Source organism: Streptopelia decaocto, assembly GCF_964273445.1.
Source record: "Streptopelia decaocto genome assembly, chromosome: 18".
NCBI lineage: Eukaryota > Metazoa > Chordata > Aves > Columbiformes > Columbidae > Streptopelia > Streptopelia decaocto.
The window spans coordinates 10,452,276-10,475,461 of record NC_138673.1 but is presented as its reverse complement, the minus strand read 5'-3'; the positions used below and the strand labels follow the sequence as shown (position 1 = coordinate 10,475,461).

At 49.6% G+C, this 23,186-nt stretch overlaps 4 protein-coding genes across 11 annotated transcripts in view; 1 reads left to right on the top strand and 3 right to left on the bottom strand.

The window, feature by feature from the left end:
* The window catches only part of NF1 (neurofibromin 1), a 70,218-nt gene that overhangs the window by 30,190 nt on the left and 16,842 nt on the right, over positions 1 to 23,186 (top strand). For 5 of the 8 annotated variants that reach the window (XR_014185665.1, XM_082068666.1, XM_082068665.1 and 2 more), the window contains 11 exons: positions 1,807 to 1,965; positions 2,369 to 2,466; positions 2,600 to 2,746; positions 3,134 to 3,280; positions 3,579 to 3,689; positions 19,032 to 19,464; positions 19,702 to 20,042; positions 20,718 to 20,920; positions 21,447 to 21,640; positions 22,275 to 22,415; positions 22,643 to 22,922. Coding sequence is in view for 7 of the 8 variants with exons in the window: in XM_082068666.1 (XP_081924792.1) it covers positions 1,807 to 1,965; positions 2,369 to 2,466; positions 2,600 to 2,746; positions 3,134 to 3,280; positions 3,579 to 3,689; positions 19,032 to 19,464; positions 19,702 to 20,042; positions 20,718 to 20,920; positions 21,447 to 21,640; positions 22,275 to 22,415; positions 22,643 to 22,922 (2,254 nt within the window). In the remaining variant the exon portion in view is untranslated. Of the gene's footprint in view, positions 1 to 1,806; positions 1,966 to 2,368; positions 2,467 to 2,599; positions 2,747 to 3,133; positions 3,281 to 3,578; positions 3,690 to 5,851; positions 6,294 to 6,797; positions 7,127 to 19,031; positions 19,465 to 19,701; positions 20,043 to 20,717; positions 20,921 to 21,446; positions 21,641 to 22,274; positions 22,416 to 22,642; positions 22,923 to 23,186 lie in introns of those variants that run through there. The other 3 variants (XM_082068667.1, XM_082068669.1, XM_082068668.1) reach the window with 3 other exon arrangements.
* Positions 7,310 to 10,846, bottom strand: OMG (oligodendrocyte myelin glycoprotein). Its single transcript, XM_082068670.1, has 2 exons — positions 9,983 to 10,846; positions 7,310 to 9,241 (listed from the first exon to the last, which is right to left on the bottom strand). Exon 2 carries the CDS (start codon positions 9,233 to 9,235, stop codon positions 7,928 to 7,930), a length of 1,308 nt encoding a protein of 435 aa, XP_081924796.1. The 5' UTR covers positions 9,236 to 9,241; positions 9,983 to 10,846; the 3' UTR covers positions 7,310 to 7,927.
* EVI2B (ecotropic viral integration site 2B) lies at positions 11,038 to 13,454 on the bottom strand. The gene is made up of 2 exons (XM_082068671.1): positions 13,257 to 13,454; positions 11,038 to 12,500 (listed from the first exon to the last, which is right to left on the bottom strand). The coding sequence occupies exon 2, from the start codon at positions 12,467 to 12,469 to the stop codon at positions 11,531 to 11,533; it is 939 nt and encodes a 312-aa protein (XP_081924797.1). The 5' UTR covers positions 12,470 to 12,500; positions 13,257 to 13,454; the 3' UTR covers positions 11,038 to 11,530.
* EVI2A (ecotropic viral integration site 2A) lies at positions 15,418 to 18,462 on the bottom strand. The gene is made up of 2 exons (XM_082068672.1): positions 18,101 to 18,462; positions 15,418 to 16,742 (listed from the first exon to the last, which is right to left on the bottom strand). The coding sequence occupies exon 2, from the start codon at positions 16,724 to 16,726 to the stop codon at positions 16,019 to 16,021; it is 708 nt and encodes a 235-aa protein (XP_081924798.1). The 5' UTR covers positions 16,727 to 16,742; positions 18,101 to 18,462; the 3' UTR covers positions 15,418 to 16,018.

The following is a 23,186-nucleotide window of genomic DNA, read 5'->3' as shown; positions in this document are numbered from 1 at the left end:
GGCGGCTGTTGAAGCGCTGGGGTGTAGGCCGTGGGGGGGTGTAGGCCGTGGGGGGGTGTAGGCCGTGTGGGGTGTAGGCTGTGTGGGGTGTAGGCCGTGGGACTGATCCTGTGGCAGTGACCTCAAAACAGAAAGTGTGAACAAAGCAGAGGCAGAATGGAGATTTACACTGTTATTAAGCACTCCCTTATTTTTTGCTGTGATCATGTTTAACTGCAAAATCTGTGTGCAAACTAGTGTTCCACAAGACAATAGGATCAGTAATTGCACCACAAGGTAACTGAATGAAGTTGCTACTGACCCCGTGATTCTTGATCCGTTATCTGTGTACTAACGGCTTTGTCTGTTTCAAGCAGCATGATGGGAGATTGAACTAATTATGTTGTTAATTACTTTAGTAAAATGGGGTTTGTTTGGTTTCGATTTAGTTTAAACAATATAACTTTAAATACTAAGCTTGCTAATTTTATTCTGTGAGAAGGTAGAATTTGACTTGCTTTAACTGTTCTTACTCATAATGAAATATACATACAGATAGTGAATCTTTATGGAACCACATGGAGCATATTTAAGAACTTTATTTTTGTCAGGGAGTTTTATCTTTAACTTTTCATGGTCAAATGAAAGATATCTAGAGAACAGAATACAGAGTGGTTTTCCTAGAAGAAAGGAGACTTATTTTTTCCCACAACATCTTAGAGTATTTTTTAGATAGCAAAGGGCAGTATTTTCCCTCGGTAGTGGGCAGATGCGCTGGTGTTGGGCGCTGTGTGTGGCAGAGGGCGCTGCCCGCTCCGGCGCAGTCGGTTGTTCCCCCTTTGGCAAATCTGTTGAGCTGCGATGGTTCTGAGGAGTATTTCTACAAATATCTCCTTCCCACAAATTTAAAATGACTTGTCAAACCACAACGTAAGTCTTATTGCTGGAGAGGCTCTCGTGTTCAGTAGTGAACGTATGAGTACGCAAACGGAAGACCTGCTTGTTTCAGAAGAAAAGGCTGCGCTCAGTTAGTGCTCACTGACTCCCAAACGTGCTCTCGTGTCTGTGTGCATGAGTGACGCTGGCGGTGTCACCCTGGCGGTGTCACCCTGGCGGTGTCACCCTGGCAGGACAGGGGGTGTTTGGCAGAGCAGGAGCACAGGGGGTGTTTGGCAGAGCAGGAGCGCGGGGGGTGTTTGGCAGAGCAGGAGCGCGGGGGGTGCCCAGCAGAGCAGGAGCACGGGGGGTGTTTGGCAGAGCAGGAGCGCGGGGGGTGTTTGGCAGAGCAGGAGCACGGGGGGTGTTTGGCGGAGCAGGAGCACGGGGGGTGCCCAGCAGAGGATCACGGGGGGTGTTTGGCGGAGCAGGAGCGCGGGGGGTGCCCAGCAGAGGATCACGGGGGGTGTTTGGCGGAGCAGGAGCACGGGGGGTGTTTGGCGGAGCAGGAGCACGGGGGGTGTTTGGCGGAGCAGGAGCGCGGGGGGTGCCCAGCAGAGGATCACAGGGGGTGTTTGGCGGAGCAGGAGCGTGGGGGGTGCCCAGCAGAGGATCACAGGGGGTGTTTGGCGGAGCAGGAGCGCGGGGGGTGCCCAGCAGAGGATCACAGGGGGTGTTTGGCAGAGCAGGAGCGCGGGGGGTGCCCAGCAGAGGATCACGGGGGGTGTCCGGCAGCCCTGGCCCTGGCCGGCAGTTCCTGGCTGCCTCTCAAGTGTCCTGAGCTTGGCGTGGAAAAGATGCTTAGCGCTGGCTTGCCATGCGAGGCTTTGCTCGGCTCGCTTTCCCTTGTCTTTAATGCAAACATGTTGTTTATAACTCTCCACCTCGCAGGTTGTCAGCCAGCGGTTCCCTCAGAACAGCATCGGGGCGGTCGGCAGCGCCATGTTCCTGCGGTTCATCAACCCCGCCATCGTCTCCCCGTACGAGGCCGGGATTTTGGACAAAAAGCCTCCGCCGCGAATTGAGAGGGGACTGAAACTGATGTCGAAGGTGAATCGCTAAATACTTTTATTTGCCCACATTGTGTGTTCTACCTGATTTAGTTCCGTTCTTTGACTTGTATGAGAAAATTTAGTTGAACTTTTGTATGTTTTTGTAGCAACCATCACATAACACTTAATAAACAGTGGGTTGGAAAGACAATTTATTTTCCTGGCCTAAACCCAAATAAAGTTTGTAAATACATGAAGTCATTTTCTAGTGTTTAGAAGCATGTGAAGGGAAATATTTTGAAGTGAACATGTTTTGAATTAGTTGGCTTGTTGGCCTTTTTTTGGTCTTGAGATTTCACAACAAGTTAATGTGGATGTTTCTGGCAGTGAAGTTACACTGGCTACCAGAACACTTAGTACCTTAAATCTTTATGTGTCTTCACCATCTTTTTATCTTTTAGATACTTCAGAGTATTGCCAACCACGTCCTCTTCACAAAAGAAGAACATATGCGGCCTTTCAATGATTTTGTGAAGAGCAATTTTGACGCAGCGCGGAGGTAGGTCCTGCGGAACCCCCGGCGGGTGTCGCGCGTGCGGGGGAGCGCGGAACCTTCCCAGCCGCCCCCTCCGCGCCGCGGCCGCTCGGCGTTTCCCTGGCACGCTGATGGGTGTTCTGGTCTCGAACTCCAGGTTTTTCCTGGATATTGCGTCCGACTGCCCCGCCAGCGACACGGTCAATCACAGCCTGTCTTTCATCAGCGACGGCAACGTCCTGGCCTTGCACCGCCTGCTGTGGAACAACCAGGAGAAGATCGGCCAGTACCTCTCCAGCAACAGGTACGGCTGTGCGGGTGTCATCAAGAAGGGAGTTGGTTGCTGATGGGAAATGAATATTTGGCAATACTTTCAGATGCTTTTGTTGTTATCGCTGAGAAGAATATCTCGGCTTAAAAGCCTTATGTTTGGAAACTTTTGTCTTATTGACAAGCCGTTTTTGGGAACGTGCCCAACGTGTTTGCTGCCAGCCTGTTGTGCAAGCGGACAGTTGATGTATCTCTTGTAAAAAAAGTTCTATGTGTAACAAACATCTTCCTTATGTCATTGTTGAACTTTTTTTTAAATTTTAAAAGAGAAGCCCAGCCTGTTCAAGGTCAGGAAGCGTAGTGGGAAAAATAATAGGAATTGCTGAGTAAAGAAGGACTTGAGAGTGATGTGCCATTCTAGGGACCACAAGGCTGTTGGAAGACGACCTTTCGACAAGATGGCCACTCTGCTCGCCTACCTGGGCCCTCCGGAGCACAAACCCGTGGCAGACACCCACTGGTCCAGCTTAAATCTCACTAGCTCCAAATTCGAGGAGTTCATGACAAGGTAACGAGGTTGTCGTGGTTTCTAAGCTGTGGCATGTAAGGCAGTATTAGTAGTTATTAAGACTCCATCTTTCCTTTTGAAGGGGAGTTTAAAAGGCTGGGTCTGCATATACTTTCTAGGTTTTCAAGTAGATTTTAGTTCCAAAAACTAAATTGAGAGCCAGAGATGGCAGTAATGTTTGATTTAACAAAGGTTCGGGATTGGGCGAACTTAATACTTACATTGAAAGATGCAAATAAAGAGGGTTTGGGGTATGTTTTTATTTTGCGATGTTGATGTCCATGTACTGCTTTTTCAGGCATCAGGTGCACGAGAAAGAGGAGTTCAAAGCACTGAAAACATTAAATATTTTCTACCAAGCCGGGACATCAAAAGCTGGCAATCCTGTTTTCTACTACATCGCTCGGCGGTAAGGAATCTCTCACCTTCCTCTCTGAAATAAACACATAGGATACATAAGAAAGGGACACCAACGTTGTAGCAGACAAGACTCAGCAAATAGTTCATTTGTCAAGTTTTGGTGACGGTATTTTTTAATTGAGTTGTTTCCTGAGTCAGAACTGTCATAGTTTTTCCACCCAGGAGTGTGTGAGTATCTGTGGAAATATAGCTAAACTTATACAATTATACAATGTTTTTCAAAATGGTTGGGATCTGTTGAAATATCACTAAAGCAACATGAAGAGCAGATGTTGACGTGGGAACTTTGCAGGGGACTTTGTTTCTCCAGTAAGGCAAAACTTGGGAAGATTTAAGTCTTCCGTACTGTGGAAAGTAGTAACTCAGAGCAATGAGTAGTGGGCTGTAGTGTTGAAGAATTCGACGGGAGTACCCCAAGATCAATATTCGTTTATAGGGAAATAAGCCACAATTCTCTCTCTTAAAAATAAATAACTAAACAAAATAGGAATTTTCTTTATATTCATGTTGGTAGTTGTAAAGCTGAAAACTGGGTATTTGGATGTGGTTCTTGAGTGAGCACACTGTAAGATCCATGGAGTTGAGTGTGCTCAGACCAGTTTCCATAGCAATCGTGTTCCTTGCTGAGAACCGTTCCTGCCCTGTTTGAGCAAAGGAGATTCAGGGTCATTGTGCTCGCGAGCAGGTGCAGCCGCAGCCCGGCCGGGAGGAGCAGCCGAGGCTGCGGCGCTTGGCGCCGGTGTCACCGCGCGGTGCAGCCGAGGCTGCGGCGCTTGGCGCCGGTGTCACCGCGCGGTGCGGCCGAGGCTGCGGCGCTTGGCGCCGGTGTCACCGCACGGTGCAGCCGAGGCTGTGGCGCTTGGCGCCGGTGTCACCGCGCGGTGCGGCCGAGGCTGTGGCGCTTGGCGCCGGTGTCACCGCGCGGTGCGGCCGAGGCTGTGGCGCTTGACGCCGGTGTCACCGCGCGGTGCGGCCGCGGCTGCGGCGCTTGACGCCGGTGTCACCGCGCGGTGCGGCCGCGGCTGCGGCGCTTGGCGCCGGTGTCACCGCGCGGTGCGGCCGAGGCTGTGGCGCTTGGCGCCGGTGTCACCGCGCGGTGCGGCCGCCGCTTTGACCGCTGCCAGCATGGTGTGAGTGTCCTGATTTGGTTTCTTTTCCTTTTTTTTTGGTGGTTTGGGATCTTGTTGCTAGGGCATTGTTGAGTCATTCCACTGTGTATCTGGATCAGTTGATATTCTTCTTGTGCTGTGAAATCGAATCCCTTCTGTCATTTTTCTCTATGTTTTGTTTCCTGGGCAACAACCCGACTTGTGAAGCCACCGCTCTTCTGGTTTTCATCCCTACACTGTTACTAAAATAAAAATATTGATCTTGAAGTACTGCCATGGAGTTTTAAAGCTGATATCCCAAATAATTAATAGGAATCCAGACCTCTGAGTTATTGCTGCAGGCCGCAGCTGTGCCTGCAGCAGTTCTGACCTCCCAAAGCAAGCAGATCTCTACTGCAAGGTGTGCCAGACCTTTTGGGGATATTTACAATAGTGGCCTGAAATGCTAAATAGTTGTTTCGGAACAAACAATTTCTCCAAGGGTGGATAATTTTATGTTTATCATGGCCTGAATGACCAGCATGTTTAGAACAACCTGGATGATGCATCCGTGCCTATCGTTTCATTTCGATTTCAGTGCACTGTTGCCAAGCAACAAGTGCACAGCTCCCACATTTCCCACCTCCTCCTCACTCCCTTACCAACTCCTTTCTTTCCAGAGAAGCACAGGGCGAGCTGGATTCGGGGCTGGATTCGGCGCGGTGTGGGCGCGCAGCCCCGTCCCTGTCCCTGTCCCTGCCCGGCGCTGGGCACGGCGCCGCGCTTGGGGCCCTTCTGCCTTGGGGGTCTAATTCTGGTTTTGGTAGTTTCCTGCTTTCCCAGTCCTGTATGTGAATTTCGAACACTCCACAACCCCCTTTCCACTTCCCGGCTTTCATGAGAATGAATAAGTCTCGGAAGTCTGGGTAGCAAGTCATTCAGTGTGGGGACTTGGAGTGCCAGCAAACTCTGGGAAACAGTGTTTTTCGTGGGGTTGCTGTTCACCGAATACTCTCATTACAGGTGAAATGTTCTCTGAGCATTTACAGTTGATTGCACGTAGGTTTTTTGCATCCGGTATTGAATTCTTCAGCAAAGACGCCTGTAGCGGTTGGTGCAGTTTCCGCGGCCCGGGCGGCTCCGTCCCGGCACCGCGCGTTGTGGTCCCGTCCACCCGGGGAGCGGAGCTGCTTTAGGCTGCGTGGGCTGAAACCGCCTGAGCGAGAGGGTCCGTGGAAACCCCCCACTCTGCACACGGGAGGTTGATGCTGTCGGTGCCAGAGCGGGGCAGGCAGGGCCGTTCTAATACAGGGAGGAAGAGCTGCCTTTGCCCAGCGGAGAGAGAAGTGCCAGAGGGCCTTGCAGGTTCTGAAGGGCAGGAAGGGGAAGGGAAGGCTCTATGTTACTGTTATCAGCTTATTAATAAACAATAATAAGGATACATCAGTATCAAAGTAATATCATTTGAGTTAATAATAAATTTCCCCTGTAAGACATGAAGATTGAACCAAAGGCCTCTTTGAAATAGGTTTGTATAATAAAACATCTGATGAGTGATATTACTATGCTTATTTGAAAAGAAGCGCTGCCACCAATTCAGTTCAATACAAACATAACTTTATTTTTACTGAAATGCCAATGAAATAACTGTACAAATTCGTTGTGCAACATTTACTGTTAGAAACGAAAACAAACGTCCGGTTGTAGAAATCCTGCTGGCGGTTGGGAAGTGGTGGTGTCTGTGGTACCAGAGGTGCGGACGCTGCAGCCCTCGCTGAGCCCGGCTCAGGCTCAGCAGGGGCTTCGCGGGCTTTGCAGCACCTTCGTGCTACGGTAACGAGAAATTAAATGGCCTGAAATGAGTGGAAAATATTCTATAAAGATTTGTAATATTAAGTGAATAATACTTTTCAGTTAACTTGTTCTTCAGTTTTCATTTCATGCTGTTTGCAAAACTTCATCTGTAGTATATCAAGTACCTTTGCCACATAACTTGGCTATTTTCCTAGAGAGGACAGAACCATGCGTGCAACTATCGCTACTCGCTGATGGCGCAGGTGCCGAGGAGAATTAATTGCGTTCATGCTTGTCCCTATAAAGCACAGACTTGGGCATGTTCAATGCCATGGACTGAATGCGTTCTTTTTAAGTCACAAGATTCAAGGATTGTTCCAATGACAGCTTCATTGATCTTTTACATAACTTGCCTTAGAAATTGGCTGATATTTCATTTTACTGGTCAAACAGTAATATTTTGATACGTTCTGACTGACGTGCGATATTCTTTTAAGCATAATATATTAACACTTCAGATTTTTGGATGCCGCTTGAAATAAAGGAATTGCGTTACACCGAATGGTGCTGGAGCACGTCATGGCATCGAACATCTTGTGTTTGCCTCTGCTTTTATCTTTTTTAATACGGAGGGTGAGCAGTAACTTGCCCGTGGTCTCTAAGCGGAGACGGAGCACAAAGAGCTGTCGCCGCCTCTTCCCGTGCTGAATTTGCACCCTGTTGCAGTTTACACCCCCTTAGCAGACATCATGGCATTGTCGTATTGAATTCCTAAATTCAAAACTCTTGTTCTTTGTATTTAAAATATCCTAATACATATGAAGCAAACATAGATACACATGCTAGCGATTTTTCTCAGGAATAACTTCTGCGTAGTGGACCAGCCAGCTTTAGTTCCTTTATTTTTCCCCTCCCTTTTGCGTGTCGTCACAACTTACAAAGAATCTGCTGCTATGTTACAAGAATTGCTCCCTGGCAAGTCAAGCAAGACAATGCAGATATGATACAGGCCTTCTATTTTTTCCAGTTGTTTAATGACAAAATCATACATAAAATCAGTACTTAAAATGCTGATGCTTTATTCTGTGCGAGTAAAATTAAAAATTTAAATACAAAATAAGCACATTTTAAAAACCAAAATTATAGGTTAGTTTTACTCAATTAAGACATTAAAATAAGTAGCAGCTTAGTATCAAGACATTAGTGTGCACTTCTTTAAGAACTGTTGTTGTCTTTCGATCAGTGTCTGAACTTTGCATTTCTTGTATTTTGATTCGTTACCTGACCTGGATGTCTCAGCTCCACCCGTGTGTCACAGGAGTAAGCTCAGTGCCTCTCCAAGCCCTTAGCCGATGCGCAGCGCCGCCGCGCTGAGCATCACGGCGTACACCAGACAGACCTGGCGGGCGCTTGCTCCGGAGGGCACGCGGGTGTTGGCCACACTGGGCGTGGATTCCTCTTTCCGTAAGGTAGCAGTTGTGCTCCGAGGCGGCCGGGAGTGGTTCGTGGGCACTCCGCTGGTGATGCTCAGGGTCATGGGGGTGGTGGCCGGGGCCGTGGGGCGCGCCAGGCTGGCGTTGGCGCCGCCGGGGGCTCCCAAGTGGATGGTGTGCGTGGCTGCTGCCTCCTGAGAGCCCACCGCCCCGCTCGGGGCCTCCGGGTACAGCAGCAGCGCTCGGTCGGTGCTGGCGAGCAGCACGGTTTGGCTGAAGGTCGCCAAGGTAGAAACCTCCTTAGCTTTGAATTGTTTATGCATTTTTGTCAGTTTGCTCCGTTCGGTCGCCGCTGGAGAAGCAGCTTTGTCTGCCGCCTTCATCCCTTTGATGACGGGGCCGGGGTGTGTGGCCGCGGGCGCTGGCGTGGCCTCTGCCCACAGCACGTCGTGGGCAGCACAGGGAGCCCCCACCACGTCGGCAGCCGTGCCCCGCACCCACTTCAGCAAGTACGGGATGTTTTGTACGTCGCTGCAGGCCCAGGGGTTGTTGTACAGCGTTATGAGCTGCAGCTGGAAGAGCTGGTCAAAAGCTTTGTCGGGAATGTACGTGAACTTGTTGTTGTGCAGGTAGAGGCTTGTGAGGCGGTGCAGCCTCAGCAGCGTTCCTGGAAGAATCTGGGACAAGAAGTTACTGGATAGATCCACCGTCTCGATGTTGTAGGGCATGTTGGTTGGAACTGTCCAAAGTTTGTTGCTGCTGAGGTTGAGAAACTTGAGGCTGCTCAGCGTGTTGTTGATCAGAACGGCTCTTTCCACCATGTTCCTGGAAACGTCCAGCACTCTGAGGTTCCACTGGTAAGCTGTATCGAGCTTCTGAAGAACTTTAATGTTGTTGTTTATGGCATATAATTCCCATAAGGACTTGGGCAGATGAGCGGGAACATTCTTGAGCCAATTATTTGAAATATCAAGGGTCCTCAAATTGGTGAATCTCGTTAGCTGATGATCGAGATCTACGAACTGGTTAAAGGACAGATTTAAATAGGTAATGTTGTCTTGAAGTCCGTGTGGCAGTGTAGTTAAGTTCCTGCCTGAACAGTCCACGTTCCTGTCGTTTCCTGAGCATGTACAGGCAGAAGGACAGACAGCCAGGGCAGGGGGTGTGACACACAGAAGGACCAGCAGACAGGTAGACGTATTCAGTATCTGGTATTCCATTGCTGCCTGGAAATAAAGAGATCACAACAACACCCTTTAAATCCATGCAATATATTTTATGTCTCTGTAAGGGCTGTCTTTGCAATGACCACTTGCAGGAGAAATTAAGTAAAAATATCAATAAACCCCTTTGTGGCACGGTCCTTTTTAGAATTGTTCAAGAGAGACTTTACAAAGATCCCTTCAGAGCCTGTCATGTTGTCTGGCAGAATGAGACTTGTTTTTTCATCTCCCTTTCCCCCTCCAGCTCAAATGAGGGCTTTCTTCCGAAAACGCAAGTCTCTTCCAAACGTTATACAATGTCTGCTTTTTGTTTTTAGTGTTTTCAAGCCTATATTATGTTTGGAATAATGTGGTCTTTTATACCGGATGAAAAAATGGCTGTCAACTGGATCTGCTTTACAAATCTCTGCAGCAGTGTAGCAGTCCCCCCCCCATTCATGCATGCTATTTGCTTAAGTAGAATCAGTTCAAATACATCTTAAATTGTTAAGAATTTAGTCTGAAACGCAAATTCCATGTTCATGCTAACATGCACAGCGTTATTTTTCCTTGTTATAGTGTTAATTACATTCTCAAAGCTGGTAAACACATGTTTGAAAGCTGAATTAATGTTAGTAAGAAATCTCTGACACTGCAGCAAATTTCTGGTGCAAGCATCTGTCATCAACTAATAATTTCCTTCTTATTTCTGCCTCTAATTTTATAGTGGGTTTTTGTGGTGAAAACCAAACCCCACAAACTTACCGTAGTCTCTCCTGCGGTATCAGCACCTCATTTCTGTGCGAGATGGGAGCGTAGAGGTCGTCTGGTCCTGGAGAGCAGCTCCGGTTGCTGGCGGAGCCTGCGCCGGCTCCCGAGCTGCATCGTCTGCCGCTCGCCGGCTCTGCAACCACCTGATCTGCCGGGCTGTGCTCCGGGCACTGCAGCGCCGCGGCCGCCTCCGCGAGCCGGGCTCGTGGAACGCGGCCGCTCAGCCTCTCCCTGTCTGCGTTTTGTGCTCTGCGAATGCATCACAACACGAGGTGCCGGCTCGCCTGCAGGAGCAGCGCCCGGTGCCGCTGCTGCTGGAGCTCAAGCTTTGAATCCATTTGAATGTTCCTATTTAAAAAGTCAGGTTGTGTTCTTTTTTACCTTCGATTTACCTCTCCTCCCATAATAAAGGTTCATGTTAATTTAGGATTCCTACCTTAAACTTCTTAAAGCTACACTGCCAGAATATATTTTCATTATTTTAAGAGACTCACTTTTCTGCCCCTCGGGTAAGGCTGTCACTCTATTGTCAGATATAGTATAGCTCAGCTTTTAGGGTTTTACAGATTAGTGAAAGTGCACAAATAATTTCCCTAATTATTTGCCTGGGTGTTCTGCAAACTGTTTCTGTTTTATCTATAAAAATCAAAAGTGTTTAGGTAGAAGAAAGCCCTTTGTACTCCCAGCGTTCGGAGCCATTTCAGCTCTTTAGTGACCAGTGCGTTGACTGTTCGCTTGCACCGTTCTCCGCGGTACCAGCAAAGTGTGAGGTGACTGCAGGTTTCACACCAGCAAACTTTTTGCAGTATTTGATCTAAAGGAAATCTCACAGCCGTCAGTAACGACACCTGCGGTCTGTCGGGGCGTCTCGGGTACCTGTCATCGTTGGTACCGTGTTGTGTGCAGCCGCCTGTAGGAAATGGGCCTGCGTACAAAAAAATGGGCCTGTGTGCGTGTCGCGGCGTTTAGACCTGGGTTTGAATTCAGAGCTTGGCATCTGAGCAGACCCTCGGTTGTGCTTTAAGTGACCAAAACATCTTTGAATTAGAAAGCTTTATTAAAATGGATGTGAATTCGTTGCATTCAGTTGTACAGCCCAGCACAACAGTGTGCGGAGCTCTCAGCCCTCTGCGGCTGCGCAGGAGTCGCTGCAGGGCCCAGCGCGCGCGTCCCGGCACACGCAGGCGTGTGCATCCCGGCACGCGCATCCCGGCACACGCAGGCGTGTGCATCCCGGCACACGCAGGCGCATGCATCCCGGCACGCATGTCCCGGCACACGCAGGCGCGCGCTGTTTGCTGTGGTCTCCAGAAGCCGGGTCACTAGTTACAGGTAACTGGTGAGCACAACCCAGATTGGATTTCGAAATGATTTGTTTCAGACAGAAGCAGGTTGTTCCCTTTTGTGAAAGCTCAAGTTACAAAACCCTGGGGAAATGCCCGTGCTGTGGTGTCGCTGTTCTTGCCTGCATCAGCTTCTTCTTTTTTTAGTTGTTTGAAGAACAGTTCACTTAACAAAAAAGTGAAGTAGCAGTTTTGCTGTCTACAAAGGGTGTTGTGGCTGCAGCAGCTGGGGCGGTGGCTCGTGCATCTCTTGGCTCGGTGACTCGGGTGGTGGGGGCAGCGGTTCCTCTGGTCCCGAGTGGCTCTCCTGGCCCTCCCTGGGCTCAGGACCATGGTCCTCAGCGGGGTCCCTGAGCCAGTCTGGTGGAGGTGGCAGGTCTGGGGACTCAGGGGCCGCGAGAGCAGCGCAGGAGCTGGGTGCCCCGGGCGGGGGTTCCGAGCAGGGTGCCCCGGGCGGGGGTTCCGAGCTGGGTGCCCCGGGCGGGGGTTCCGAACTGGGTGCCCCGGTCGGGGGTTCTGAGCAGGGTGCCCCGGGCGGGGGTTCTGAGCAGGGTGGGGGGTCGGCGCTGGGCCGGGGAGCGCTGGCTCCGGAGCAGCCGGCCCCGCTCTCCTTTCTGCCCCTGCAGCTGGGGGGCTTCTCTGGTGCAGTGGGGTCCTGCTGTGAGTTTGTGTCCTGTTTCAGTTTCCAGGGCAGCATAAATAAAACTGATGAGCGCTTGGTAGGCTGGTCAGGGTCCATGAAGACGTCTGGTGTGTCTCCGTCTGCAAAGGGAGAACGCCCTGCCCAGTTGGAATCAACTGGAACTGGCCTCTTGCAGCATTTCCACAGAACAATGATAAGAATGGCTATCAGCATACTGGTCAGGATGATGCCGATGATGAGAGCGGCCACCCAGCCGCCGTCGCTGGGCTCTGGGGGCGCCTCGGGGAGCGGGGCAGCTGCCGTGGCCGCCGGCGCAGCCCCAGCCCCGGCCGCAATCAGCCCCGGTTGCTGCCGCGGGTGCGGAGCGGCTCTGTCCTCGCCGGGGCTGCCGGAAGCGTTTCTGTCACGCGTGGCAGCCTGGAGGGGAATTGCTGCTGAAAGGGACCTCCAGACTTCTCCGTAGAGCAGAACCAGCATGACTTGGTTTCCAGCCATTTTCCTGCAGCCTCTTTCGATCTGTCCTGTCCTGTAGCAGGGATGAAATACAACGAATGAACTTCAAAACTGCTTTTGCTGTATGGTTACACTTGACTGACTCCAGACGATTTTATGTTAATACTCTAGTAGTGAAAATAATATTAGACTCAGTGTTTGAAATTCCATGTCTGTTCCCATTTCGTGATGAGCAGGTTTGTCACCGACTTTACAAACAACAGGCAGATTTTTTCAACACTATTGATTGTTCTAATTAAGTGACTTTGAAGAGAATGTCTTGCTTATTATGACCTTTTTTCACCTTATCTGAAAAAGGCATCAGCAGAGAAGTCAGGAGTGTTTCAGATGAACAGTTTTGATCAGTCCTGTCAATAGTTGTGGACCGGGAGCAAAATATGAAGCACTCCCGGCAGTATTGACAAACAGGATTGGCAGGAGTAAAGAGAATTGGTTGGTTTTGATAGAAATAAGCCGAGACCTGACTAAAAGTCTCTTTCCGTTTCTCTTAAACTCTTATTTCCTGTTATTGCGTCTCTTCAGCAGTTAAGGGTAAAAACGATTCAATTTAACTTTTTTCTGCTCCTCTTTTAAAAAAATAGTCGATTAACACTTACATATAGTGTTTGTGATAGTTCATCATAACAATGTCAAATGTGTTTGAAACCCCAGTGCTTTTAAGATGCAGACATTCAGCGAGAGCTTTGAACACCCTCTGAAGTCAAGACATACAGAATTTCAAATCAAATAATACAAATGTAGAGCCTTTCCCTCTGAAGCTGGTTCTTACCTGCACGTGTATGTTCTGCCAGCCAGCGTGTGCTCCTGGGGCGCAGCCCGGGCAGCGGCCCGGCCGGGGCGGGGTGCGGGCAGCGCGTGCCGTGGGGCAGGAGGAGCTTCCACAGCCCGGCCGGGGCGGGGTGCGGGCAGCGCGTGCCGTGGGGCAGGAGGAGCAGGCAGCTCGTTCTGTGGGGCAGGAGGTGCAGCCAGCCCGGATGGGGTGGGGGTGCAGGCAGCTCGTTCCGTGGGGCAGGAGGAGCTTCCACCGCCTGTTCCGTGGGCAGGAGGTGCAGGCAGCCCAGATGGGGTGGGGGTGCAGGCAGCCCGTTCCGTGGGGCAGGAGGAGGTTCCACAGCCCGTTCCGTGGGGCAGGAGGAGGTTCCACTGCCCGTTCCGTGGGGCAGGAGGTGCGGGCAGCTCGTTCCGTGGGGCAGGAGGAGGTTCCACTGCCCGGCCGCAGGAAGCGGCAGTGAGATCAGTGACTCACGGCACAGCCTCGTGCTCTGGCAGCGAACTTCTCAGCTCTGTTTCTATAAAACCCAAATCTTTAAAGGTTTGTGGCTTTTGTCCAGTATGTGTGCGTTATGTAGAAATTCATAAATACTTGTTTGCCTCTTTGTTGGAAATAGTTCTAGTTAATTCTGTGCAGGCTGGGGCTGGGTTCGAGTCTCGCTGAGGATTCCGTAGCAGGTGGGTTTGCTGTCACGAGTGCTGGTGGAGCCGCAGCCTCCGGCGCGGCGCGGGGGGTCACAGAAAGCTGTCCCATCACAGGGTGACCTGCTCACACATCTTTGTTTGAGTGGTTACGTTAAAAGGCAGATTAGTACCGATTTTGCCCTGTGCCCCTGCTGTCCGTGTCGCGGTCGGTCTGGTCCTCGCTGCCGTCGCTACCGGGGCCGTGCTCCCCGAGCAGCTCTGTCTGTCCTTGTCCGCACCATTGCTGTAACCCAGGCTACTTTCTTTGGTCTCCTTGAGCACTTTTGCCCAGCAAGGCCGCCCGGCAGAAGGAAACCCTGTCCCCGTCCGGCTCCGAGCAGTGTGACACCAGCTGGGATTCTCGCGTTTGCGCTCACATTCTTTTTTAGCGCTTGCACCGCCTGCGCTGTTGCCTCATGTGCTCGTGGTCATTTTGGGGAAGGAAAAGGCAGCTGCAGTGCAGCATCCCCGGCCCTGCCCCGGGCTGGCTTTGGCACCAGAGCGGGATGTTCTCGGCTCACCTGCCCTCCACACCAGCTGCCATCGCCGATCTGCCGCAGTTCGCCCTTACTCTTCCTGGCCTTTCTCCTCACATTTTGCAGTGCCCGACATAATCTCCTGTCCTCCTGTTCTACTTCTGCGCTGCGTTGCACCTCCATTGAGCTCTGAGGTCTGAGGACGTGGTTCATGGCAGATTCATTGGAATTTGCCCCGTAGGCTGATCTGGTTGGTTTGTTTTTTTCCCATCTCCAATGAACGTACTTTCTAATGACCCCCCGGTCTGGGCTGAGCTCGCAAACTCCGTCCAGCTGTATCTTCCTACCGTACCACCCACCTTTGGCGCAGGCGGTTGCATTTTTCTGAGCTCGAGCGCTCTCTTGGCTCCATGGGCAGCGTCTGCTCCGGCGTCGCTGCGGCCGCGCCGCCCGCCCGTCCGGTCGGTGTGCGGGTGGGGGGTTGGGAGGAGACTCGAGGGCTCAGTGTCGCGTCCCGGTTGGTCCCAGCTCCCGCAGCGCCCCGTGTGCCGCCGTGTTGGCCGCAGGGCTGCGGGCTGTCCTGGGCTTTGCCGCTGGGACGTTCGACACTGGGATCCGTGGGGTGACAGATCTTCCGTAACCCCGAGCAGCTTGTGGAGAACTTCTCGTGTCTCCTTAGAATAACGCAGCTCTGCTGCGGTGGGACCAGACACGGGCATCACCCGAAATGTGGGAAAAAACTGGTCTCTATGAGAATAAAGAAACGAAAAGTCGTGGGTTTTGAAGACATTTTGGGCACGTTCTCATTGGCTGTGTTAGGACAGGGTGGAGTGTGTTTCCATATGGATGTTTCTGTGGTGCAGGTGTCAGGGAGCCCTTTGCTGCCCCCAGCAGCTGTTAGAATGTAATATTCCATAGTGCCTTGTGTAACCTTTTTGTAATATTGTGACTTAGAGAAATAGTATCACATAGATCATTTAAAAACTGATGTTGCCAGTTTATTGGGGTTAACAGATTGAAACAGTTCTTATATTCTAACATATAATACAAACTCATCTATTCATACACAAAGGTGAAGCACAATAAATATGATTCAAATGTCAATGTGGTTGAAAAGCAATGAAGCTGGTTTAAGAAGTTCTTGGTGGGAGAAGCTGAGAGGGCACCTGGAGAGAGACAAGGTGCGATTCTGAGCGGCACCCAGGCTGTGGGTGGGCTCTGCTCGTCTCGCAGCACCGGCCGGTCTGTGCGGCGCCGCCGGGGCTGTGGGGACCAGCGGCCTTTCCTCTTCTGCCGATGGTCTCGGACAACGGGCCAACTCCCGGCCTTTGGTTTTACCCCGGTCAGCTCCTGCCGCCGTGATTCCCAGTCAAAGGAGTAAAACCAGTCTTGACACTATTTATAAAAAGCTATTTAACACAATCTTATTCCCTCGTAGATGTGCAAGTTCCTACAGCATTGCACTGTCATAAAGGGAAAACCCCTCAGATCTCAATTTAGTTTTCCTGTGTTAACATTTGTATTGCTACTTGAAAACTAAGTTTTTGCCTCATGTTAGTGATGTCAAAAAGGCAAAGGTGGGGCTTTACCCATGGGTGAATTAAATCTCAACTACAAAATTGGCTAAAATGGGTTTGTGTGACTTTGGTTCTTTGTTTTCCTGCTCATTATCTGTTTCTTTGGTGAGTTTCTCAGAAGCATCTCTCCCCGCTATTAACTCCTGCATGACCAGCGCGGCGCCGGTCGCCTCCCGGGGCATGCGCTGCCACGTTCCGGCCGTCGTTGGCCACAGGCTGTTCGTGGCCACGACATCCCCGTTGCTCCTGGGCCTGCGCTTTCCTTGCACGCTTTTTTTGAGATGTGACATTTTGTTTGCTATTACAACCGTCGACAGAAATAAGGAGGTGCAGATGAGCACAAGTACTGCTATTATAATGAAGCAAACGAGGATAAGAGACTTGTTGTCTTCGCACGTTTCTTTGGCGCCCGTCGCCCCGTGCTCGCTGCGGTTCCGCGGTCCCGCGGCGGCGGACGCGGCTCCGGCGCCCGGGGCGCGCGGTGAGGGCTGCGGGGCGCTCGTGTGTGCCTCCGCTCGGCTCCTGTTGCTGTTGAAACTGACGCTTAGAGGAGAATTTGTATTGGCCGGTGTTGCGTTGTGGCTTCCACTTAGATTTTGGCTGAGGGGGTTCCAGGTTCCACGCGTGGCGCTGGGATAGTCGGTGTGGTTTGCGCTTGTGGGCAGACACAGAGAGAAGATTATCATGGCAGGGAAGGCGAAGTGCGGTTCACTGCATCGCTTTGTCTTCATCTTCCTACTTAGTCACCTGCAAAAACACAAACCGTGGTGTGTGTTTAGCAAACGCTCGTTCGTAGAGGTTTGAACTGATTTCTCAGGGAATGGGAGGCGGAAGCCCTTTGGATGAAAAAATAGATGTAACTTGACCTCGTTTTTAGTGGATGTAGGAGGAGAAGTTCAAGTACTGGGGATTCTGCAAGAAGACGTTGTCTCAAACTTCTGACAGTTTGAGGTTTATAGAGAACGTATGAAGATGAAAAAGAACACGGAGCAAAGAGCAGAAGGAAAGTGTTTCCTGTCGGCGGCTGCTGGTTCCTCCTCTTTGAACTGCCCACGCTCCAGCCCGAGCGCGTCGCTTCTGCTTTTACACAGAAACGAGAAACTATGTAGAGTTTACAAATTACTACTTCGTACTTTCCCGTGTTCCCCTGACTGTTCTTGAAGCTCTTCCCCAGACAACGTTTACTTTTATCGTAGTCAAAAGTTAGCGCGCCCACCAAAGAACTTCATATATTCACTCCCGAAAACGAGAGGGGTGAACTTGCCTGGCAGAACCCGAAGGGTTTTCTCCAGAAGGAAAGGGGTGATGTGATCAGGACAAACCGTGGGTCTCTCCTTAGGTGGCAAAGGAGCAGCAGAAGATACATGTATCTTTTAATTTACAGTGCAGCTAAAGTTAAGCTCCATCCTGAGATTGATCCTTCTTGTTAAGTTTGAACAGAACCTGCCTCGGTAGGCCCAGCTCCGGCGGTTTTAGCTGCGTGTGGTGCAGGTTGCCTGCAGGATGCCTTGCCACGTACTTTAGGACAGAAAAAAGCAAAACCAGCAAAGCCTTTTTTTGGAAGGAAACGAGTGTTTCACACGGAGCATCTGTGTGACACGCAGGGCTGGGCCGCGTGCGCCGGGCCGCCCGCGCGGCGCAGATCCAGCCCGGCGCGCCGCTGGTGCCGGAGCTGCCGCCTCCGCCACGGACACAGCGGGTCCCGCGGCAGTCGGGGTGTTCTGGGCCAGATGTGCTTTTCTTAAACAACCTGATGTTGTTATGGCCCTTGCTAAAGGTCAGGAGAGCAAAGGAACCCGGCAAAGAGCTGCGCAGTTTCTCTTTAGCCGGAGCCTTTGTGCCCAGGGGCTGCTGGGGTCTGGTGCCCAGCGGGGTCAGCACAGCTCACCCGCACCTGTCCCCTTAATTCTTTGGAGTCTGATTAGGAATAACACTTAATATTACTAAAACATTGTATCGGCTTCCTTAATGCAGTTGGAGGTGATATATTTACTATTTTTGAGTTACTTGAACCTCTTCAAAAATACTTCTTTATATAATTTTCTATAAAATCTAAGAAACTTTGAAGTGGAACTTAGAATAGGAGAAGGAAAGTGTGTACTCACCTTGCCGAGATGTAGTCAAGAGAAAATTGGTGTTTCAGATATTTAGTCCTTTAAAAATAAAATGTCTTCGTGCATGTATTTGCTCGTAGGATTCAAACAGCCATTAACATGCGCATAGATTGAGACAATGCTGGTATTTTTTAAGTAAATCTGTAACTGAAATTATACGTCGCTTAAGTGGAGAACTCAAACCACAGAGATGACACACTTCCGTTCGGTACCAACTGCACCATGACACGTTAGAGGGGGAAAAACACCGACGTGCCCAAATTAGCTCTCAGAACAACAGGAAGTAACGCAGGGAAAGAAGAACCAGTCTCTGGCAGAGCAGTGTGTGCGTTGCGGCGCCGACCCGATCCGATCCGAGCCACGCTCGGGCGCCCCACGCGCCCCACAGAGCAGCCGCCCCACGCCAGGGGACGCGCCGGCACCGGCTCCCGCCAGAGCCCCCGTTTGCCTTGGGAGAGCTGAGTTAATGCCACACAACACACAGCAGCATCCAAAATCCCTCCGGTGTTCACCAGCCGCTGCTGGGTTTGATTTATTGTTAATGCTTCCCGGTAGATTTTTGTTTTGTTTGATTCTGGAGACTTGGTTTAGGCAGATGCGCTGTCCAGTCTTGTAAAGTTCAGAGGAGGATTAAATGAGAACAAACGGTTCTTAATATTTTTGTATTATCTGAATGTTTTTCTCAAAAGGGCTTTTTAGTGGGCACATCCCCTGTAGCGCTCAGGGCACTGAGCGTTCTGAGAAACGCTCCGAGTGCTGCAGCGTATAGCAAACAAAGTGTGAGACCCTTTGAAGAAGTAGGTTTGTGGATCCTTAGTCTTAATTCTGGCTTCTGGCAGAAATGTGCGATAATCCACCGCTCAGGTGTTTGTAACCTGGGTCTAAAAAGCAAACCCACAATGTCTGTCTGGTTTTCTTGCAGGTTCAAGACTGGTCAGATCAACGGAGACCTGTTGATATACCACGTGCTGCTGACTCTGAAGCCATACTATGCAAAGCCATACGAAATCGTGGTGGACCTCACACACGCTGGCCCCAGTAATCGCTTTAAAACAGACTTTCTGTCGAAATGGTTTGTAGTTTTTCCAGGCTTTGCTTATGAAAATGTCTCGGCAGTTTTTATTTATAACTGTAACTCTTGGGTCAGAGAATACACCAAATACCATGAAAGGCTCTTGACAGGTTTGAAAGGCAGCAAAAGGCTTATTTTCATAGACTCTCCAGGGAAACTGGCAGAGCACATTGAACACGACCAGCAGAAGCTCCCAGCGGCGACCTTGGCTTTGGAGGAGGACTTGAAAGTGTTTCACAATGCTCTCAAACTGGCTCATAAAGACACCAAGGTTTCTATCAAGGTAAGTCCTTCTGATGCTGCTCCTCGTGACTTGTTACGTTTTCATAAGGATTTGAACATGATTCTATTGTCTTTTAATTCTCCTCTCCTGTCTTGAGGAGAAATCACAACTTGCTAGTTCGCCCCTTCAGGAAGAACAACATTTCCTACGTTTATCTCTATGAAATCAAAAGTGTCAGACTTTTCTCTTTGTACTGTTAACAAAAGGTGCTGAACCTTCTTCTGTTCTCTTTCTAAGGTTGGGTCGACAGCTGTGCAGGTGACATCAGCAGAACGAACGAGAGTCCTGGGACAAACAGTGTTTTTAAATGATATATACTACGCCTCCGAAATTGAGGAAATCTGTCTGGTCGATGAGAACCAGTTTACCCTGACCATCGCCAACCAGGGCACGCCGCTCACCTTCATGCACCAGGAGTGCGAAGCCATCGTCCGCTCCATCATCCACATCCGGACGCGGTGGGAGCTGTCGCAGCCCGACTCCATCCCCCAGCACACCAAGATCCGGCCCAAGGACGTGCCCGGGACGCTGCTCAACATCGCGCTGCTCAACCTGGGCAGCTCGGACCCCAGCCTGCGGTACCGATCTTTGCAATTAACATCGGCTTCGGTCACAAACGTGAATCCTCTCCAAGGTTTTCTTAGTGTTAGCAAATCTCTCTTGAATAAAACATTTTTTCTCTCACCACAACTCCACCAATGTTCTTTTTAGTATAAAGAAAGGTTGGGTTTTCTGTAGATGAGGAAGGGCATACGTACCATTGGGGCGACTGAAGGCATACAGGAAGCCTGATTTCTCTTTATAAGGAGAAATGCTGATGCTTAGCAATAGCTGTTCATCAGGTACATCTGATTTTCATGGTGTTAACATTCTCGTTCACTACCGTGGGAGCTGTGCCCGTTGGAGCGGGCCCTCCCAGCAGTGCAGCTGCGCATGGGAATATTTAGAGTCCCCTGGAACTGGAGGCGTTTCTGACAAGTCCAGCCCAAGGTCCTTCAGATGTGCTCTTTAGGCTCCTCAGAAATTGTTTAGAGCAGGTGGAGGAGTCGGTTCTTTCATTTCTCCAAAGCAAATGTTGTTGTCTCTGAACTGGTGCAGGCGAAAAGTTCAGGATTTAAATGTAATCTCTTATATAGCAGCATTGATTTGATGTTGAAAATGTCAGTGCTACTGCTGCGATGCCTTGATGTAACGCATATATTTTTAAATGTACAAGAAAACTATTACAAGTCACGTTGTTTGCTTTGTTACAGGTCTGCTGCCTATAATCTTCTATGTGCCTTAACCTGTACCTTTAATTTAAAGATTGAGGGCCAGTTACTGGAAACTTCAGGTCTCTGCATTCCTGCCAACAACACCCTATTTATTGTGTCTATTAGTAAGACTCTTGCAGCTAACGAACCGCATCTTACCTTGGAGTTCTTGGAAGAGTGTATTTCGGGATTCAGCAAATCCAGTAAGTAGCACTGGTATTGCTCATGCTAACCGGGAATTTGACGAGATTAAAGTTGATCACTGTCTAGCTTAGTCAATTCAGCTTCCTCATGTTACTAAGTCACAATGAATTTAAACTGCAAGTGCTTCTTAGAGCTGTTTTAGCTGTTCTCAAGATTATCCATTTATGCGTGTTCCTTAGTAATCAAGTTGTGTAACACTGGGCAGGATCAGTGGCACCAACTGGAACGGCACCTGCTGGAGCAAACATGGCACTTTGCACGTGCAGTTACTCTTTTCCGATTGATTATATCTCTCAGTTGTAAATCTGGTTCTGTTGCAGGGCTTTTGTCAGCCTGTTTTTCCAGGTGTAACGCAGCTCTGACTTTGCTGTTGGAAGCAAAGTTTAGAATGCGTTCTCAAGATTAAAGAGAACTGATCTTTGGTAGTCCTGCCCAGCAGCCGAATGCACAGTGCTCACAAATAATCATTTACGTATAACCAGAGAGCAGCACTGGTTCCGTGTCACAAAGTGACTTTTATTTCAGGTATTGAACTGAAACACCTGTGTCTGGAGTACATGACCCCCTGGCTGTCCAACCTGGTCCGGTTCTGTAAGCACAACGACGATGCCAAGCGCCAGCGAGTCACCGCGATTCTCGATAAGCTTATAACAATGACAATAAATGAAAAACAGATGTATCCTTCCATTCAGGCAAAGATATGGGGAAGTCTTGGACAGGTACCAATCCTGCGTCATTTATTGTATTTTGGTTATAAGCAGATTATGGAGTTTTTAACCACTGAAATGTTAATGCAGAGCAATAAAATGGATCTTGCCGCGACCTCAGTGCAGTAGCTGTATGGAGAGTGGTGTCCAAGTCCTTCCGAAGTTTCCATTCTCTAAAATACTCCATAAAATCATTAATGAACTCTGGCTTTTAGGAATCGTGTTCCCGGTAGCTGTGGTCACGCGTGGCTGGTGCTCTCAGCAAACACTTTGACTCATGAGATCTTGCTTATTTTCTTGGATGTAGGTTTTTTCCTCCACTTCAAATCCAGTTTCTTCTTATTAGGTTCAGAATTTTATGAACTCTTTAAAATGGAAAATAAAATAAATATAATACAAACTAAATTATAGTTTCTCCACAATTCTGAAGCACTTAGATCTGGAGTAATACCTGATGGCATTCAGCTTTACACTTCTAGAGTTTACATTAGGCTTTTTTCCAGATCAGAGCAGTGAAACCAATGCTTCCATTTGTGGTAGTTACGCATCTCCAACTAAAAGAATGAATGGTTGCTTATTTAAAAGGTGTTTTATTGTGGAAAATAAAGTTAATCTGACTGATAAAGGCCCCTTTTGTCTCCAACAGATAACGGATCTCCTGGATGTGGTGCTGGACAGCTTCATCAAAACCAGCGCCACGGGGGGCTTGGGCTCCATCAAGGCGGAGGTGATGGCAGACACAGCTGTGGCGCTCGCCTCTGGAAACGTCAAACTGGTTTCGAGCAAAGTGAGTTCCCTCTGCCTGAATTGCCTTTTACATAATCATTTCAACTTACATAATGATGTGGCACTGAGATGCTTTCTGGCAACTCGGTACAGGCAATAATGCAAAAAACATGATAAAATAGGTTCCAAGCAACAGAATCATTGTAATGTTAAATTGTAATGGTTTTTACTGGATTGTTGAGCTCTGCTCTTCAGCTCAGTGACACGAAGTGGTTGCTCTGTTCTCAGGTGATCGGCAGGATGTGTAAAATCATCGACAAGACGTGTCTGTCTCCGACGCCGACGCTGGAGCAGCACCTGATGTGGGACGACATTGCGATCCTGGCGCGGTACATGCTCATGCTCTCCTTCAACAACTCCCTGGACGTGGCGGCTCATCTCCCGTACCTGTTCCACGTCGTGACGCTGCTGGTGGCCACGGGTCCCCTTTCTCTTCGCGCTTCCACTCACGGTCTCGTCATCAACATCATCCATTCTCTTTGCACTTGTTCGCAGCTTCACTTTAGCGGTAAGGTGGTTTCAGATTTTCAATGAAGCCGATTGCTCCTTGGTTTGTCTGATCAATCTTTGGGTTGTCTTTCTCTCTTTAGACTGTCCTGAGAGTTTGAAAATACCATGTTGTAGTTCAGCTTGTGTGCAAATCAGGATGAGAATATGATCTACACCAAATCTACACTGTCAGGTTTAGAGCAGGTGCATAATGTAAATCGTTTGTGTAACGGGTTCTAGAAAAAGGGAAGAAAGTACCAGTAAGTTCCTGTAATGCAGAGAA

Coding starts and splice junctions, on each gene's coding strand:
- OMG (XM_082068670.1), bottom strand. CDS start 9,235: ATGGAATACCAGATACTGAATACGTCTACCTGTCTGCTGGTCCTTCTG.
- EVI2B (XM_082068671.1), bottom strand. CDS start 12,469: ATGGCTGGAAACCAAGTCATGCTGGTTCTGCTCTACGGAGAAGTCTGG.
- EVI2A (XM_082068672.1), bottom strand. CDS start 16,726: ATGAAGACAAAGCGATGCAGTGAACCGCACTTCGCCTTCCCTGCCATG.